Source organism: Hyperoodon ampullatus, assembly GCF_949752795.1.
Source record: "Hyperoodon ampullatus genome assembly, chromosome: 10".
Classification (NCBI taxonomy): Eukaryota; Metazoa; Chordata; class Mammalia; order Artiodactyla; family Ziphiidae; genus Hyperoodon; species Hyperoodon ampullatus.
In genome coordinates this window covers 40718701-40739426 of record NC_136923.1, presented here as the reverse complement: position 1 = coordinate 40739426, position 20726 = coordinate 40718701, and the positions used below count along the sequence as shown (strand labels likewise).

Sequence of the window (20726 nt, the reverse complement as noted above, 5' to 3'; positions counted from 1 at the left end):
CCCCTTAAGGAAGGATCCTGCATTGTTCCCACAAGTGCATACTGTGAATCCTGCCTCTACGCTTCCCCAAAGGCCACTTACAAGAGTGACTATTGATTAGGGAAAAGGAAATACCCGGACCTTTTAGGGATAACTAATTCCTGAGGTTCCAAAGTGCCACTGTGGCCAACCAGTCAAAGTGAGGGCTTATGGTAGTCAGGTAACAGATGGAGTGCTTAACTCAAGTCCAACTCACAGTGGACCCAATTGTTCCATGGACCCATTTTACGGTTATTTCCTTAGTTCCTAGATGAATAATTGAGAACAGACATAATTGACAAGGGTCTTTAAAATAGGGAGAGCTGAGTGGGAATCACCCAGAACATCCCCTCCCTACTAAGATATTAAACCAGAAGCAATACTCTGTACCTAGGAGATTTAAAGAGATTAATGTCACTATCACAGACCTGAAAGAAACAAAGGTGGGTGATATCTACCACATTCCCATTTAACTCATCAGTTTGGCCAGTGCAGAAGTTGGATGGATCTTGGAGAATGACTATGGATAATCCTAAACTAATTAGATTTTTCCATCTGGCAGCTGATACACCAGCACCTCTACTGGAGTAAATTAACATGGTCCCGGCACTTGGCATACTGCTACTGACCCGGCTAGTGTCTTTTTTTTCTATACTCATTTGCAAGGACCACCAGAAGCACTTTGCTTTTACCGGCCCTTTATATGCCTCTGAGTCTTGCCTCAGGCCTACCTCAGTTCTCCTATAATATAGCCCACAGTGATGCTGAACAAAAAATATCACACAGGCCCACTATATATTGGCATTATGCTAATTGGGTCTGATTAGTAGGACACAGCAAATATATGATCCAGTAGGTCCAATGATAGTTGAAGTGTCCATGGCAAATAGGGATGCTGAATGGGGTGTCTAGCAAGCAAAAATAACAGAATTCGAGAGCCCAAACCTCTACATTTTGGGAGAAAATCTATATTCTGCAGACAACTATTCACCTTTAAAAAAAAATAGCTTCATGCTTGCTATTGGGCCTTGCTAGAGACTAAATGCCTAACCATGGGGCATAATGTGATCACACGACCATGAGCTACTCATCATGAACTAGATGTTGTCTAACTCATGCAACCATAATGGTGGGCATGTGCAGTACCAACCCATCATGAGGAGGAAACATGTAAGAGACTAAATTCAAGCAGGTCCAAAGATATGAGTAAGTTACCTAAGCAGGTGGCTCAGACTCCCTCAACTCTGACTCCTGTTGCAAAGCCCCCTCTCCCTTAACCCACGCCAAGAGCCTCCTAAGAGTTCCATATGACCAGCTGAATGGGGAAGTCTGGTTTACACATGGATCTGCACAATATGCTGGTACAGATGCAGCACTACAGCCCCACTTAAAGGTAACCCTGGGGCTTCCCTGGTGGTGCAGTGGTTAAGAATCTGCCTGCCAATGCAGGGGACACAGGTTCGAGCCCTGGTCCGGGAAGATCCCACATGCCACGGAGCAACTAAGCCCTCGCGCCACAACTACTGAGCCTGCGAGCCACAACTGCTGAAGCCCGTGTGCCTAGAGCCCATGCTCCGCAACAAGAAAAGCCACCACAATGAGAAGCCTGCGCACCACAATGAAGAGTAGCCCCTGCTCACTGCAACTAGAGAAAGCCCGCACGCAGCAGCAAAGATCCAACGTAGCCAAAAATAAATAAATAAAATAAATAAAACATAAAAAAAAAAAAAAAAGCTACCTTCTAAAAAAAAAAAAAAAAAAAAAGGTAACCCTGAAGGACAGTGTAGAGAGAAAATCCTCCAAGCGGGTGGAACTTTGAGCAGCACATCTGGTTGCCCCTCTGCCTGCAGTGAGAGATGGTCAGAGCACAGATTTACATTGTTTATACTAACATATTTGTGCCCCAAGTGACTAATCATTAAAGGGCACTCATTGTAAAGGAAGCCCTTAATAACCAGGTTGACAGAATGACATGCTCTATGGATATCAGTCAGCCTCTTGCCCCAGCCACCAGTGCTTCCTCAATGGTAGGGAGAGAGGCTATGTATTGGATCAACATGGACTTCCCCTAAACCAGGCTGACCTGGCTAAAGTTACTGCCAGGTGTGTCTAATCTGCCAATAGCACAGACCCAAACTCAGCCTCCTATAGGGTACCATTCCCAGGGAGACCAGCTAGTTGATTACACTAAACTTATATCATGGGGGGGACTGTGGGAGCAGTTAGGGAGGGGCAGAGATTTGTCCTCAGTGGACTAGACATGTATTCTGGATATAGATTTGCCTTCTCTGCCTACCTTGCTTCTGCCAGTGCTCATAAAATGCCTGATCCACCATCATAACGTTTCACACAGCACTGCTTTCAATCAATAAAGTCATTTCACAACAAATCGAAAAAAAAAAAAAAAGGACTCAAGCCCATGGAATTAACTGGTATTGTCACACCCCATCACCCAGGACGGCTGGCCTAATTAAAAGATAGAATAATCACCTACTGAAGACTCAGTTACAGTTTCAGCTGGGAGACAACACCCTAAAAGAATGGGGTAATGCTTTGCATCAGAGACCCTTATAGAGTGCTGTCTCCCCAACAGCCATAATATGTGGGTCTGGGAATCAAGAGGAATAGTACTATATCCAATAACCCACTCATCGAATTTTCACTTCAACTCCTGGCAACTTTGAGTTCTGTTAGTTTGAAGGTCTTAGTCCCCAAGGAGGAAATATACCTACCAGCATATATAACGGTTCAACCAAATTAGAAAATGAGACTCCTACATGGCCATTTGGGACTCCTTATTCCACTGAACCAACAGGCAGAAAAAAGAGGGTTACTTTACTGGCTGGAATGATTGAGCCTCATTATCAAGGGAAAACTGGGTTGCTGCAACACAATAAAAGCAAAGAGGACTATGTCTGGAACCCAAGGGATTCTCTGAGGTACCTCTTAATACTTCCATGCCAATAATAAAGGTTCATGGAAAACTAGGGCAACTAAAAAAAGGGCCAGACTACTGAAGAAATGAAAATTTGAAATTCTGGATCATTTCACCAGGTAAAGAATTTCTACCAGCTGAGGTTCTGGCTGAGGGCAAAGGGAAACATAAAATGGGCAGCTGAAGAAAGAACTCACAGATATCAATTCTGGTCTCGTGACTAATTACAGAAATGAGAACTCTGATGGCTTTGTATATTTTCTCTTTGTTATATTCTGTTTATTTGTACATTCTAACCATTTTCTTCTTTTCTTCCTTCTTCCCATTATTATAAGTTGTCAAAGGTTAACTTTTCAATCAGTCTCTTGACAAAAGAATATTCAGTGGAACTGTGATTTGAGGAGTGATTAATATATCCAGCAATGAATACCATGACTACTGGTACTGAGCATCTCATTTTGGGGAAAGGATGAAAGCTGCTTCATCATATGAGAGACAGCTATATCTTGTTAGATGCAAACAAAAGAGTTGTTCTGTTGATATGTGAAAGCTCAAACATATGTAGACAAGTACATATGGATGCTAAGTAGCCAAAGGGGTAGATTGTGCCAGTTATCAATTTATTGCTTCTCAGCTCCAAATTGCCCCTTCACTACCCTGCTTGTGATAATGGAGCTGGACCCTGTAAACGTTTCTCCTTTGCCAGTTGGCATGATACTAAGGTTACTAGAAGGTGATGGAAGCAGGGGCTTCTCTTCCTGCTTCCAGCGTGCTTTTCCATCTTCTTGCTCCTGTGGTGCTCTGCTGGTACCCAATGGTACTCATCCCAACATGTTTTAGTGGGCACTCCTGTGAGCATCTTCTCAGGCAAGTTCTGCCAGTGACCCAAGCTGGCTTCCTGGTGATTCAGCAGCACCTCCATGTACAGTTTCCCGTTTGCCAACCTTGGTCTACATCTCCTCAGCAAACATCCAGTGAAGATATCCAAGATAAGAAACTGGCTTTGGAGGAGGAGGGTATTCTTCCAAATTTTTCTTTCCTTTGTACTCTGCCTCAGTCCTGGGGTAGTAACTGCTCCCCTGCCATTCTTGTATTCTTTAGAGTTCTCTCTACCCCTCAGTAGTTAATTCCCTGTTCAAACTACTGTGTGGTTTCTGTCTCCTGACTAGGCCCTGATTGATACAGATACTGAGAATTAAATCAGCGAGAGGGCTAAAAGAGTAAAAAGTTCTCATCACAAGGGGAAAAAAAAAAACTTTGTAACTAAGTGTGGTGATGGATATTAACTAGACTTTTTGTGGTGATCATTTCACAACATGTACAAATACCAAATCATTATGTTGTACACCTGAAACTAATAGTGTTTTATGTCAATTATACCTCAATAATAAATAAATAAATAAATAACCAACCTGTGAGATGACTTAAATCCACATTATAGGAAAAAATGGGGGAAAGAACGAGCGACGTTTAACGCAAAGAAAATAAATCATAGGGCACATGCTAAGCTCTAGTTAAAAGGCTATCGTGTGCATGAGAGAACACACTGCATCTTTGCTGCTCACGACCAACAACTACAGCAGCTGCAACAGCAGACTAGCTCTTTATTTTACATGGAAAAGCAAAGACCAGAAATATTAACTTTTACTAAACAGAGAGCAGAACTCTTCAGTGAAGACCTCTAAGAAGTCTAATGTCAATACTTAAATTTGTAATTTACACATCTTTGCATCTTCTCAGCTCATTTCAAGTTGTTGTAATCCCCACTGGAGGATCAGATGTCCCAGGTTTTTGCAGTAACAAAGTCCTAAATTAATTTTCTCACAAGGAACAAAACAAAGGCTCTTCCTTCAGTTTGCCTGGAATCCTTTAAAGTTTCGCCTTCAATTCTGTCCTCTAGAAATAGAGAATCTCCAAAGACAAAGGACACCAAACGCGCTCTAGTTACATCCAATTAAAATACTGTTATACACTCATTTAAATAGGAAAAGGGGCTGACGGCCATAAATAGGAAAAGGGGCTGACGGCCAAAGAATGATTTACTGGCAGAACTATATACTAGGTTGAACCCGTAAGAACTTTCTATGTGGACATTAATCATTATCCCAATATCATTTTACATTTATTAACCCCTTCAACCAGGTTACAAAGCACTGAAAATATTTTCTGTCCCTTAACACAAACAATTCTTTTATTACTCGTTCTCATTTTATAGAGGAAGAACTTTGGGCTTAAAGAGGGCAAATAACTTGCCTAAGAGACCAAAGCTATCAGGTGGTAGATCTAGGCCTGCTCTTTACACAGCTTTCTCAAATTTAAACAAACCACTAAGGGGATTTATTTCCAGAAAGACATGTACCAATAACCTGTCAAAAATTATTGCAATTATATCTGACCTTGCTCTTAACGTTCTTTGCCTACATGAGGCCTGAAACAAACAGAAAGAACCACCTACTCAGAGAAAAATGCTGGTGAAGAGAAAGGAAGAAAACATAATCAAACTGCTCAGGCAACTTCACAATATACAAAAATTTAAGCTAGATAATCTGTTTATACACAAGACAGCAAGGTGGCCCACTCCTCTTCAACGTTAAACAAAACAGCTGTTATGGTCTAGGACAAAAGTTTGTAATTTTCTCAATAGCACAGAAAGATCATAGCGCAAGTCTTTATTACTTTAAAAAGTTGTTTGTTTGTTTTTTTACCTCAGTGACAATGTTATAGCCATGAAAATGTATTAGGTAAAGAGGGAGATGGAAAACCATAACAGACTTAACATTGTCAGGGATACGAGAGTAACATCAGAGCAAATGGGCTGAATGGCACATGCTCAGGCTCTGCCACGGGAGAGGGGAAAGGATATGTCTGTTTCAAGGACAAATGTAAAATTCCCTGCCACGTCTCTTAAATGCTACAGAAACACAGCAAGGGATCTATGGGCCAAAGTCTTTTTTTTTTTTTTATAAATTTATTTACTTATTTATTTGTTTGTTTTATTTTTGGCTGCATTGGGTCTTTGTTGCTGCGTGCAGGCTTTCTCTAGTTGTGGCGAGCGGGGGCTACTCTTCGTTGCGGTGCGCGGGCTTCTCATTGTGGAGGCTTCTCTTGTTGCAGAGCACAGGCTCTAGGCGCACAGGCTTCAGTAGTTGTGGCACACAGGCTCAGTAGTTGTGGCTCGCGGGCTCTAGAGCACAAGCTCAGTAGTTGTGGTGCACGGGCTTAGTTGCTCTGCGGCATGTGGGATCTTCCCGGACCAGGGATCGAACTCGTGTCCCCTGCATTGGCAGGCGGATTCTCAACCACTGAGCCACCAGGGAAGCCCTGGGCCAAAGTCTTGATATGCTTTAGAATGACCCAGAAATCCCCTCCTTCACTGCTAGAGGGGCTCTGCCGTGGCTCCTCCCCCAGAGCTCCCCTCTCTGCTCCCATCAGTGCCTCCTCCCAGCCTTTCGCCTACCTAACTTCCATCTTAGGAGACATAACACTGCCAGTTTAGAACAGACTCCTTCCTTAGGACCACATTTCTTTCCTCCACCTTTTTTTTTAAAAAAAACAATTCAACAAGATTATTCATTCAATAGCTACTGTGCACCTACTCTATGCCAGACACTGGTCTAGGTGCTGGGCCACAGCAGTGACCAAAACAAAAGCCCCACCATCTCATAACATTTATCTTCTAGTGGGGAAAGTCAGACAATAAACAATATAAATAATTAATGTGTACAAATAATAAAGCGACAGGTGCCATGGAGAAAAATTAAAGCAGAGAAGTAGGGGAGAAAACTGGAAGGGGTACAATTTTAGGTAAGATAGAAAAGACCTCGCTGAGAAGGTGGAGAGCGAACTACGAGTATATATGAGGGAAGAGTATTCCAGACAGAGAAAACAGCTAGTGCTCAGAGCCCAAGGCAGGGGCCCACCTGGCTTGTCCAGGAACAGTGGTGAGAATACCAGTGAAGCAAAGTTAGCAAAGGGGAAAATCAGGAGACGGGGTCAGAGAGGTGACAGGGGTCACCTGTCCCATGGCCTTATGGTATCTGGTAAGGACTTTGGCTTTTACTCTGAAATAGGAAACTACTGGAAGACTCTGAGCAAAAGAATAACATGATCTATGTGCAGGACCACTCTGGGTGCTTTTGAGAATATACTATAAGGAGCAAATGAATGCAAGGAGGGAGACTAATTTGGGAGGTTACTGCAATAGTCACAGTGAGAGCTGGTGGCTCAAATCAGAGAAGAGCAGGAGGTTGGTGAGGAGTGGTCAGGTTCCAGATCTATTTTTCTGACAAAATAGATGCGGGATGCAAGATAGGGGAAGGCAAACATTCAGCCTGAGCAACTAGAAGAACATTCTATTTCTATTTAAAGAGCTGGAGAAGGTTTTAGTTTTTTTGTTTGTTTTAGTTGCAGGGGTGGGATCAGAAGTACAGTTTAGGACACCTCAAATTTGAGATGCCAACTCTACATCTAAATGGAGATTTCAAGCTCTAATTTCAAATTTTCTTAGTTCTCATCCAACCTCCTCACGGAATTTAGCTAATATTACATATGTTCTTACAAAATGTTCCTTTAAACTCTGGTTAGCATTTAAATAATGTTTATAAATTTGTGCATTTCTCCCTGCAACGGGAAAAATTAGAACAAACCCACAAGGCAGCTAACATATAAAGCAACACTTTAATTCTAAAGAGGTCTGTACGTACACGATGGTTAATTTGAAAGTCACCTTTTATTTTAAATGAGCTAGCTTTATTTATTTATGTCTACCATTTTAAACGTGCAGTTCAGTGGCATTAGGTACATTCACACTGTTAGGCAAACATCACGGCCATCCATCTCCAGAACATTTTTTTCATCTTGCAAAACTGAAATTCTGTACCCATTGAAAAATAACTTCCCATTCCCCCCCTCTAATTCCTGTCAACCACCATTCTACTTTCTGTCTCTATGAATTTGATTACTTATAGGCAGTACCTCATATAAATGGAATCATATTAAGTGGCATCAGCATTTGTCCTTTTGTGACTGGCTTATTTCAGTTAGCATAATGTCTTCAAGGCTCATCCAGGTTGGAGCACATGTTGGAATTTCCTTCCTTTTTAAGGCTGAATAACACTCCATTGTATGTATATATAACTTAGGTTGCTTCCACCTTTTGACTATTGTGAATAATGCTGCTATAAACAACGTTGTACAAAATCCCTGCTTTCATTTGGGTACATATCCAAAAGTGGGACTACTGGATCATACAGTAATTCTATTTTTAATTTTTTGAGGACCTCCCATACTGTTTCCTATAATGGTTGCACCATTTTACATTCCTACCAGCAGTGCGCAAGAGTTCCAACTTTTCCACATCCTCACCAATACTTGTTATTTTCTGTTTGTTTGCTTTAAAATAATAGCCTAGATCCTAATGGGTGTGAAGTAGTATCTCATTGTGCTTTTGATTTGCATTTTCCTAATGATTAGTGATGTTAAGCATCTTTTCATGTGCTTACTGGCTTATATATCTTCTTTGGAGAAGTATCTATTGAAGTCCCTTGCTCTTTTTAAATCAAGTTGTTTGTTTTCATGTGGTTGAAATGTAGGAGTGCTTTATATATTCTGGATATTAACCCCTTGTCAGATGTATGTTTTGTAAATATCTTTTCCCATTCCATGAGTTGCCTTTTTACTCTATTGATAGTGTCTTTTGATGCACAAAAGTTTTTAACTTTGGTGGAGTCCAATTTATCTATTTTTACTTTTCTTGCCTGTGCTTTTGGTGTCACATCCAACAAATCATTGCCGAATCTAATTTCATGAAGATTTTGCCCTATGTTGTCTTCTAAGAGTTTTACAGTTTTAGCACTTACATTTAGGTCCTTGATCCATTTTGAGTTAATTTTTGTATACGGTGTAAAGTAAGGATCCACCTTCATCCCAACACCAAGACTATCTTTTCACCATTGGACGGTCTTAGCACCTTTGTCTAAAATCATTTGACCATATATACAAGGGTTTATTTCTGGGCTCCCTGTTCTATTCCTTAGACTATATGTCTGTCGTTATGCCAGTACCACCACTGTTTTAATTACTGTAGCATTTTGTAAATTCTGAAATCAGGAAGACTGAGAGCTCTAACTTTATCTTTTTCAAGATTGCTTTGACTATTCAGGATCCTTTGAGATTCCATGAGTTTTAGGACAGATTTTTCTATTTCTACAAAAAAAAGGTAGTTGATATTTTAAGGGAAAAAATCCTTTGAAAAAGCACTTTTTTTCTTTTCCATAATGGTTCATTATAGGATATTGAATATAGTTCCCTGTGCTATACAGTAGGACCTTGTTGTTTATCCATCCTATATATAATAGTTTGCATCTGTTAATCCCAAACTCCCAATCCATCCCTTCCCCCGCCCCCCCCCCCTTGGCAACCATAGTCTGTTCTCTATGTCTGTGAGTCTGTTTCTATTTCATAGGTAAGTTCATTTGTGTGATATTTTAGATTCCACACATAAATGAGATCATATGGTATTTGTCTTTCTCTTTCTGACTTACTTCACTTACTATGATCATCTCTAGGTCCATCCATGTTGCTGCAAATGGCATGATTTCGTTCTTTTTTATGGCTCAGTAATATTCCATTGTATATATGTACCACATCTTTATCCATTCATCTGTCAATGGACATTTAGGTTGTTTCCATGTCTTGGCTATTGTAAACAGTGCTGCTATAAACACAGGGGTGCATGTATCTTTTTGAATTACAGTTTTGTCTGGATACATGCCCAGGAGTGGGACTGCTGGATCATATGGCAACTCCATTTTTAGTTTTTTAAGGAACCTCCATACTGTTTTCCATAGTGGCTGCAACTTACATTCCCACCAACAGTGTAGGAAGGTTCCCTTTTCCCCCATACCCTCCCTCTCCGGCATTTGTTATTTTTTGACTTTTCATCGATGGCCATTCTGACCAATGGGAGGTGGTAACCTCACTGTAGTTTTGATTTGTGATAATTAGCAATGATGAGCATCCTGAAAAAGCACTTTGAATCTTCTACCAGTGACTGATATTTCCCTACTGTTGCTGGAAGCTCATAGTTGGAATAATCATTTGTATACATCCTCTTATCCACACCCCAGAATTTTTCACAAGGCATTAATCCTTGAACAATGTAAAAAGCATATAAAAATTAGTATTATTCAAATTTCTCCTTAAAACATTACGATGGGAGCCCTAAAATATATGAAGCAAAAACTAACAAAATTGAGAAATAGATAATTCATCAATGATTGTTGTTGAAGACTTCAGTGCACCACTTTTAATACTGGATAGAACAACTAGGAAGAATACCAACAAGAAACAGAAGACCTGAACAATATTATAAACCAAGCAGACCTACCAGACATTTATAGAACACTCCACCCAACAACAGAAGAACATACATACACATGGAACATTCTCTAGGACAGACCATATGTTAGGCAATAAAACAAGCCTGAATATATTCAAAAGGATTGAAATTACACAAAGTTCTCCAACCCCATGAAATGAAATTAGGAAATGACAACAGTAAGTAATTTGGGAAATTCCTAAATATGTGGAAATTAACAACACCCTCCTAAATCACCAATAGGTCAAAGAAATCACAAAGGATATTAGAAAATACTTTGAGACGAATGAAAGTGGAAACACAACACTTAGGAAAACCAAAACTTATGAGATGCAGCTAAAGCACTGCTCAGAGGGAAATTTATACCTGTAAATACCTACAATAACAGGGAAGGAAAAAAAAAAAATCTCAAGTCAACAACATAACCTTCCACCTTAAAGAATTAGAAAAAGAAGAGCAAACCAAACCCAAAGCAAGCAGAAGGAAAGAAATAACACAGATTGGAGAGGAAATAAATGAAACAGAGAAATGAAATAAAAAAGAGAAAAACAGAGAAAACCAAAGTTGACTCTTTGAAAAGCTCAATGAAACTGACAAATCTTTAGCTAGACCAATCAAGAAAAAGAGAGATGACTCAAATTACTCAATTCAGGAATAAAAGAGAAGACATCAACGCCAATGTTACAGAAATAAAAAGGTTTCTAAAGGAACACCAAGAACTATGGTATGTCAACAAAATACATAACCTAATTGAAATGGACATTCTAGAAAGATAGAAATTACTGAAACTGATTCATAAAGAAAACATTAGGATGGAAAATTCCAAAACTAAAATTGTGGTTAGTTACACAGTCTCTAACAATTAGGCTTGGAAATTAGTTCCATGATAGATGGAGTTGAGTCAAATTTCCCAGTATAGAAATCAAAGATCTCATATTCCATGATAAAGTACAGGCAGACAAATCTTTTGTTGAATTAACCTCTTGGTTAATTGGACACCACTTGTGCCCCCCGCCTCTCACCCTTTAAATCCCATCCAACAGGACTAAGCTGTCTTTGTCCACAGCAGTGACTAAGTTAGTAATACTTTACTGTATTGGTCTTTCATCTTTCCGTTTTCACTTTTTGCAGTCTCCCACTCTTGTTTCCTGAGATCACTTCTCAAAATAAACTACCTACATGCAAAACCCTTGCCTCAGCCTAGATTTTCTCCCAGAAAATAGTGCCTAAGAAAGGCTTTAAATAGGCCTTCAAACTTCCGTTCCTTCCAACTACCTTTCTGATGATTAGTTAGCACTTAAGAAGATCCACTGAGACATGACACTGTGGTAGAAAGAGCACAGCACTTCTTCCCAGACTGGGTACAGCCTGGAGCTCTCTTATTAACCTAAGTTCAACCTCTTCAAATGAAAAATGGATACTGTTATCCATTCAAAAGCACTTTACAAACTCTAATGTGTTATACAAATGACAGTTACCCTTATTACTAACGAGATGTATCAGACAGAAGAATCTGTTCATGTCTAGATTCAGATAAAAATACAAGATCAACTTATAGTAGCTGTGTGTGAATGTTAGTTCTATGAGTAAAAATCTTCTGGACTCTGATAGAGTGTGGCTCTATCTACAATGCTTTAGTTTTTCTGAGAAAGGAGAATGTATTCATATATTACTTACCGAATTACAAATAAAGTATTTTACAAATGCCTTTTACATATTTACAAATGCCTTTTGACATAGGGTAGAGTATCATTCCACAAAGAGAAGCAAATTATATAAACGAGGTAACAGTTTAAAAAGTATTTCAGAATTATGGACTCACTCAAAGCTCAGGAAGAAGCTGTTTTGTTTCATTTAACACAAAACTCCAACAGAAATAGAAATCGAATGGCTCACAGTATAATTAAATGCTTTGCTTAGATGAAGGTTCTTAAGCTCAGTCCCTGAGCTGGTTTCAAGGGAGTCCTAAACGCCCTAGAAGTAAATATAACATGTGTGTTAATGGGTACATGTGGATTTTTCTGAGAAGTTTTATATTTTTACCAGAAAACAATAAACCAAAAAAGAAAAACTTTAAGAAACATTAGATGTTGGTATTTTACTGGTGTGTTTCCAAAATGCAACGCATATCTGAAAAAAGAAAGGAAAAAAAAAACTAAAGCTTTGTTTTCAGGATTTGAGGAGGGGCGGTGGGAATGGCTGCCTTGCTGTGTCTACATCTAGGAACACAGTGTGCAGCTTTATGTTCAGGCTTCATTTATGAGCTATAATGCCAGCATATGGGTTGGTTACAATAGCTGTTCAGAAACTCTAACATTACAGATTTTTCTGTTAAGATTTCACATTTTTGATGCCTTAAATTCTATCTAATACAAAATCCTTTGCATTCCATCTGATGATACAAGTGACAGGGATGAAACACCTAGGATACTTTCTGTGTCATGACATTCTAACAAAGCAGTTTTACTGTTTCACTGCTGTGCTGACCTGAGGGAATGATAACACATCCCATTCAGAAGAGTTATCACAATAAAAAGCCATGACTCTGATCACAATGGAAACCACCAGTAACGCTGCCATTTGTGGAGCACTTAGTGTACTGCATCTAGCCCCAGTGTAAATAACAGTAATTTGGCTCCATGGCAGCAGAGATGTTTATTTGTGGTTAAGTCTTGTTAAGCCTTCATTGTAATGAAAACAGCATCAAAATAAAATGGAGGATAATCCAGTTTTACGCATGACTTAGAAATAAAACTAACACTCTGTTCCTGCCCCACCAGTCCTGTGTCTTTGTCCAGAACACTCTCTAGTCTCCCAGCCCCACCATATTACCAGGCCAACAAGGAGGAAGAATCCACCTGAAGCCGGGTTTCATCTCACTTTCATCAAAATGAATACACTAATAAAACCCAACAGTTGTTCCCATCACCAAAAGTTTAATCCTAGGGTACCTATAAGGTTAGTCAAGATTGAGGATTATTCTTTACAGTACTTAAATTATTGTGCTTCAAACCTAAGAACAGATTATTGAGCTCTCTTAATGCAAAGAAACCTAAGAACATTAAATTGAGCTTTCTTAATAAAAAGAAATGTTTGCCAAGCTAAAAAAGTTCTTTATGCCATGCAAATTACCTTAGGTATTCAGTCTTTTAACGTCTTAATTCAGTCAACATACTGCGTTTGCAAATCTATCTACTGTAAAGACACACTAACCCACAATGGCTAGGAAATTGGGCATTCCATTGAATTCTTCCCAGATACAGCCTACTAGATTATCAAACAATAAGGTTACAAAATTAAAATGTTATTGAATGTAACACGTTTTATATATTAATTCAAAAGGCATTTTAGGAAGACTGTGAATGTGAATTTTAATTGGACTAAACAAAACATAAGTATAGTGTTAGAAAGTATCTAACAGTAATTGATACACCATGGAAACTGTCTTTTGGAATAACTTCTTATTGCTACTCTGCCAACTGTCTTTCTCATCAGATGCTATAAAATATCAAATAGTCATTTGGGCTTCTTAACTCTTATAGATTCCGGATAAAAGGGAGTTCACTCTGATAATCCAAAATGACAACGTAAGTGAAGGTGCCTGGCAAAAAGTAAAAAGCCCATATAATTATGGAATTACTATGAATCGGATTAGAAGCTTTGTCAGACCAAGAGCTCATGTCTCAAGGGTCTTTAATTACAAAACTCATGTTCTGGCCACATTATACTTCAATAATTAAGACCCCAACCAAAATCCAGTCCATACGGTGTTGGTGTAAGATGTTTATTAGTGTAATTTATTTAGCACAATGATCACATTAAAATGTCCCAATATACAAAACTGTTGAAATCTAAAGTCACAAAAAATACAAACTTAGGTGAGTGAATAAAGTTATAAAAATATTATTTAAAAACAAAGTTCTACATCTTCAACACTGGGCCAAAGAAGGAAAAAAACAAGAGAGAGAGAGAGAGAAAGAGAAAGAGAGAGATTGCACATAAGAAACAACACATTTCAACAGAGCAACCCTGACAGGTCTTGGCTACCTCACCAGTGAGATCCTGGGCCACTGGGTGTGACCATGATGGCAATACAGCATTTCATTGCAGGACTGGCTACTTCATATGAAGCTATATGTGAAACGTTACATTTATTTCCTTCAAAATGAAACATCCAAGTGAAACAGAGCTAACAATATACACTAAATTTTAGCTGGCTGATAGTAGAAATGTTCAACAATTCCATAAATTCAAAGAGAAACATTTGGAAAAAAACAAATTTCAAAGAGAAATAAACATGACAAAATGGAAATTAAAGTGGAATAAATCAATGTCAATAATGAAGTGTAAGTGTATGTTTCTGACCACAGCTATACCACAGGGGTCACACCCAGGCTTTTCTACCCACCTGTCACCTAGACAAACTGCAGAGATTAGTTAGAAGTGATGGAAGGAGGTCAAGCATGATTTTTTAAAGTTAGCACTAACAGTTGTGAAAAGTTCCTTGGCTAGGGAAAAAAAGTCACAAAAAAATATGAAACAACTACATGCCAAATGAAAAGAGCTATGTTTTATTTGATGGTGCGCTCTCCTATGGTATTTTTCATATTTTTCTCCTTTGCTAAGAGTTTTCGTATTTACCAACTGCTTAGAATGTTAGCATAAGCATTTCCCTCTAAAATGTGCCTCCCTTAGCGTCTTCTCTCCAGAACCCACAGAAGGAATTCCTGGCAGACGAACAAGCCACAGGACCACAGGAGGGAATGCTTCCTAAATTCCAGAAGTCATTGCAGGGTCTTGGTTTAAACTTTCATAATATTCTAACTTTCCCATCCCCAAAGTAGTTTTGTATCAGGGGACCTAAAACAATGTACATCTCAAATCTTCCTCAGAACATGGTGCCAAATATTTAATCTGAAATAATCAGTAGCTTAGTGATTATACAAACCTGCATAGTCAGTAAGAGGATAGAAAATTTTAAAGAGTATCTCACATTCCAGATCTTAAACCAGAACTCCTCTACAATTTCAAAACATGGCCCATGTTTTATATTCTATTTCTAAAAATCCGATCAAAGCTTATCATTTGAAAAGTTCCACAGTATTTGTCCCAGATGGTTTCAGATTTTTTTAGCTTTTAGTTTGGGAAAATGAGGAATGAGAAAAAGAAAGTCCTACTGGGACAATCCTCAGAATGTGTGAAAGTAAATCCTAAGGTTCGTGGTAAAGGACCTGACACACAGGTATTTATATGTGACCCACCAATCCCACCTCAGGGTGTACAAAGGCACCTCCACAGTTCACAGGGAGGCTAACACTGAACAGAGCTGGAGTCCAGTCAGATAATCATTTCATTAGAAACCTAATAATTGGTTGTAGTTCTTCAATGTGTTGCAATTTAACTTCATTCTCAGGTTGCTACAGAAAAAGTTATTTTCTATCTGTATCAACATCCCAGTATTCTAACAATACAGGATTCCATTTTCCTTAACTTCCCAATTATTATCTTGATAGTTCATGATCATGTTAAGAAAGTTGGGATATGAAATTCCACACACAATAATAAGGCTGTCAAATTTTCAGGAGAATCTAAGCCTGGACAAATAGATCATAATTTCGTAATAGAAACAATTTCAGCCCAACTTGCAAATAACAAAGGATGATTCCATTTCAGGAAATATTTTTCAAAGTTTAATCAGAACTACTCTAAATTAGAGAACTTTAAATTAAAATAGCTATCATTATTCAGATGTTAGTAAGGTAGAGAGAAACACAGGTAGCCTGAAAGATGAATCTACCCTAAAAGCGAGCTCACAGAGGGAGGGAGGAGGGAGAGAAGAAGGGAGGTTCACGGCAGTGCTGGTGGCCTCGATCCCTTTATGAAAGCACACCTTCTCATCTGCTGCTACATTACCCTGATTCAGGTTGAAGATCTGAAAACCAAATGAAAAAGGCCAACTAAAAATGTTTAAAGAAAAGAAAAATGTGAGACTGAATTAAATTAAAAAATGAGTTTTAAAAGAGAACAAGAAATAAAAGACATTAGATGACCTTCATAAAAATACTAAAATTAAAAAGAATTCATCTGGTACTTTGTGCTCACAAAGGGAAACGAGGTTCCATCAAGCCCTGCGGAGCACAAAAGGAAGCAGGTGGTTTGCTCAGGCATCAGCAGAAATGGGCCCCGAAGAACTACCCTCAGCTTCTTCTATATCGTGTCCAGGAAGGAAAGCAAAGCTCTGCAAAATGCTGAAGGTTTTACAAGTGTAACGGTGCTTAGGAAAGATCACTGGTCTGGTGTTGCAGCAGCCCCAGTGTTGAGAGACACGCTAGGCTTCTAGGAGGAGAAAAATAGAAAGAGAGGAAGAAGTAGGAAAGGGAAGGAAAGGGTGGAAAAGCACAGATCATTAGTAAACAGCAAGTTCAACATTGCAAGATGCTCATAAACCCTTTATACACTGTCAGCAGAGCGGGTCTGCTCTTAGGACTACAGATTAACACTCTGAAGGAAGCAGAAGTAGGAATTTCCAAAAGAGCATGGAGCTACATGCTCCAGTTAGTGATGGCCAAATTAGAATGATGTCACAACATGCTCTGAAAACATGCACTCTTGGCCCCCTCCCTACTCCTTTCCACCCCCAATGAAACATGCGTATTTTCAGTAAAGCACCTTCTTTAATATAGTCAAGAGGTCAGGCTGAGAACACAACATCTCCCCAGGTGTACAAACTATATTCTACACAATGGTGGAGAGGTGTCCAAGAGCAGAAAGACCTGCTCTCATAATGGCACTGGGCAGTTCATAAACAGCTGGGTTCTTTTTTGCAGCTAGAGAACTGAAGTCTTCAAACAGTAAGGGCCAGGCTGCATGTTCTTCCTGTTCTTTTTTCCTGCACAATTAAGCTGTGGCAGTGGGAAACAATTGCTACATAAAGTTTGAGTCTCCTCTGGTCAGACCTGACATCCTGCTGGAGAAGAAACCTACTCTAGTGTGGTAGTCATTTCCTTCCCGGATGAAAATGGCATTCATTCTTCCAAATGGCTAACCAAATCAATCCCTTCAAGCCATTCCTTCCCCTAGCACTGCCTCCTCATTAAAGAAAGCTGAATTTATTCATTTTTTAAAAGTTTGTGTTCAAGCTTCTTCTCCTTTCATCATGGGGATATTTCTACAAACATTTCCTTAAAACCAAAATTATATAGACCTTTGCTTTCAAAGCAGACACAGAAACAGTTAACACTACATACGAACTAAGATTATCAAAAAAACAAAAAAATTTCAGTTCACAAAACTGGAAGATAAATAAGGTCGCACTTCAGGTTGTTTCTAGCTTTTGAAGTAAAGAGTTCCTAATTAATGAGTTGCTAATAAGGATTTATTGTCACTGGGTAAAACTAACATTCACAACTAATAGAACCTAGTCATCAGTAAACCTAACATACAAAGATGTATACAACATTTCTAAAGGTCACAGAATAAAGAGTAAATCCTGGAATAACCGCTAGTGATAACAGAAGGCTTTTTGGAAGCCTTAGAAACCGAGAAATCCTATGGTGGCTCAAGGAAAGGCTTCTCAAGGCTAAGGTATGCGTGCAAGAAGAGGAACACAGACATGGCTAGCACTTGCCTCCCTGCAGTAATGTGAAGCAAATGTTATGCCCAGTTAAAAGTCTTTTCAGTTGGGTCAACAGTGTCAGCCTGATTGTGCACTTAAGCTAATTAAGTGCAGTTATTTTTAAAAATTCAACACGGCTCTCATATCAGCTACCTAAACAAAGATTTACATAGTATTGTATATCCCTATGGACGCTGCTAATGCTTCAAGAATTTTCCTCACTTCAGATACACTGGGGGAACCCACAGGAACTCAGTGCTAGCCCTGGTAATGGGCTAGGCATCAGAGACAGATTTCAAAAGTAACAGTTAAGGGGAAAATAAAGGAAAAACAGACTGAGGGCACAACAGAAAGGAAAGAACTTTTAATTTCCAGCTCACAAGTTTCCTAACATTGAGCCATGGAAAGCAAACTGAGTACAGTGTGCATTCAGGGATGAGACCTGCCCAAAGAACTGTAGCAGCCAAAGGACTCCATTATAATAACAATTTTTTGGTCATTCTGCAACAAAAGCATATTGTTAAGACTGATCCAGCGCCTATGTGGTACAACTACAAAAGATATTCAAGGAATATCAAATGAAATTCTCTCTTTCCATTGTTGGAAATGTTATGGGGCAGATGCCCTGGGTTTAAATACAACCACCAAGAACAAGAGTACCCTTAGAAATAATCCATACGCTTCCACTAACAATCCTCCTCAAAGGAGCTGATCAAGGTGTTTACTGTGACTGTTTCACCCACACATTTGGGGACTCCTGGAAATCACTTACCAGTGGCATCATTCCCTTCTATTCCGTGGTCACCGTTGGCAAGCACTGTTGCTTGAGAAGATGAAGTACCTGCAATGACCACAAAGAATAATTACCCACTGTGACAGATAGAAAAATGAAAAACAGACGCAACTACTGTCTAACTAGTAGAATTTTTGTCACTCTTCATAGCATTAGCTTAAAGCAGATAAAATCTGTCCAAAATTTAAAGATCCAATAAAAGGAAATCTAGAAACACAGAATAGAACTGAGTCATTGATTTCTATGGCATCCAAACTCTGATAAGCACCACGACTACAGGAGAAGCTTTCCTAATAACAAGTCTTAAGTCTTTCCTGCTCTGTACATTGTCAAGGGTTACTATTATACTCAATAAAACCATCATGAAGCACCATAGGTTTAGAACCTGTGATTCAAACCAAATGGTCCAAGGACACAGAGCCGTTTAAAACAACCCCCACGTGGGACTTGTCCAGTGGTAAAGAATCCACCTTCCAATGCAGGGGATGCGAGTTCAATCCCTGGTCCGGGAACCAGGACCCCACAGGCCGTGGGACAACTAAGCCTACGCGCCACAACTAGAGAGCCCATGAGCTCTGGAGCCTGAGTGCCACAACTAGAGAGAAGCCCGCACGCTGCAATGAAAGATCCCGCATGCTGCAACACAGCCAAATAAATAAATATTAAAAAAACAACAACAACAACCCATGTAGAAAGTCCAGGGCACCATCACTGCTCCTGTACATGAGGATTACCTGGAAGTCACCAGCAGCTCTGGAAGCAGAGGGCTTTTTTTTTTTTTTTTTAAGGTATCCTTATAGACTATAGTTGTATCTTATTTTCTAATAACTAAGGATGTTGAGCAACTTTTCACCTGTTTACGTGCCATTCTTTTATTTTCTTTGGTGAATTGAACAAATTTTTTGGACTATTTTTTTAATTGGGTTGTGTATTTTCTTATTATTGAATTTTGAAGATTGTTTGTTGTTCTGAATACCAACCGTTATCAGATGAGTTTTGCAAATATTTTCTCCCATAAACGTATTTTCCAAGAAAATACATCCAAGAAATGTATTTTTGTTTTCTTAACTGTGTCTTTTGAACAGCAAAAGCTTTCGATTTTGATAAAGTCTAATTTATCATTTTTTCCTTCATGTTTCCATGCTTTTGGTGGGATATCTAAGAAATTTCTGCCTAACCCAAGGTCACAGGATTTTCTCCTATGCTTTCCTCTAGAAGTTTTATAGTTTTCATTTAGGTTTCCCATTGAGGTCTATGATACATTTGGAGTTAAATTTTTTACGTGGTATAAGATATGGGTCTATGTTCATATTTTTGTACGTTGACATCTAATTGTTCCTTTACTCCACTGATTCCTTTGCACCTTTCTTGAAAATCAACTGACCATATTACGTGTAGGTCTGTTTCTGGACTCTCCTGTTCCACCGACCTATAAATCTATACATTTTGCCAGTACCACAATGTCTGGATTACTGTATTTGTATAAAGTCTTGAAATGATGTCACACAAGTCCTGCAAATTAGGTCTTTTCCAAAATTGTCTTGGTTATATTTTAGTGTCTTTGCTTTTCCATGTAAGTTTTAGAATCAGTTGTTGATTTATACAAAAAAATACTGATGAGATCTTGACTGCACTGATTGTATAGATCAATTTGAGGACATACAACCTTTTCTGAAAGGCTCTGACGATATCTAACATTTCAGCAACCTGCTTAGTCTGCAGTCAGCCTGCCAACCCAAGAGGTTCCTACAAATCACTCTTACTTAACAACCTCACAGGGATTTCCCTGGTGGCATGGTGGTTAAGAATCCGCCTGCCGGGCCTCCCTGGTGGCGCAGTGGTTGAGAGTCCGCCTGCCGATGCAGGGGATGCGGGTTCGTGCCCCGGTCTGGGAGGATCCCATATGCCGCGGAGCGGCTGGGCCCGTGAGCCATGGCTGCTGAGCCTGCGCATCCGGAGCCTGTGCTCCGCAACGGGAGAGGCCACA

General features: G+C 39.2%; 1 protein-coding gene across 1 annotated transcript in view; it reads right to left on the bottom strand.

The window, feature by feature from the left end:
- MAP4 (microtubule associated protein 4) overlaps nucleotides 1-20726 on the bottom strand; it is a gene marked incomplete at its 5' end in the record, with an annotated part of 111314 nt that overhangs the window by 75439 nt on the left and 15149 nt on the right. The window contains 1 exon segment of the mRNA XM_079712600.1: nucleotides 18719-18787. Coding sequence (XP_079568726.1) covers nucleotides 18719-18787 — 69 coding nt within the window.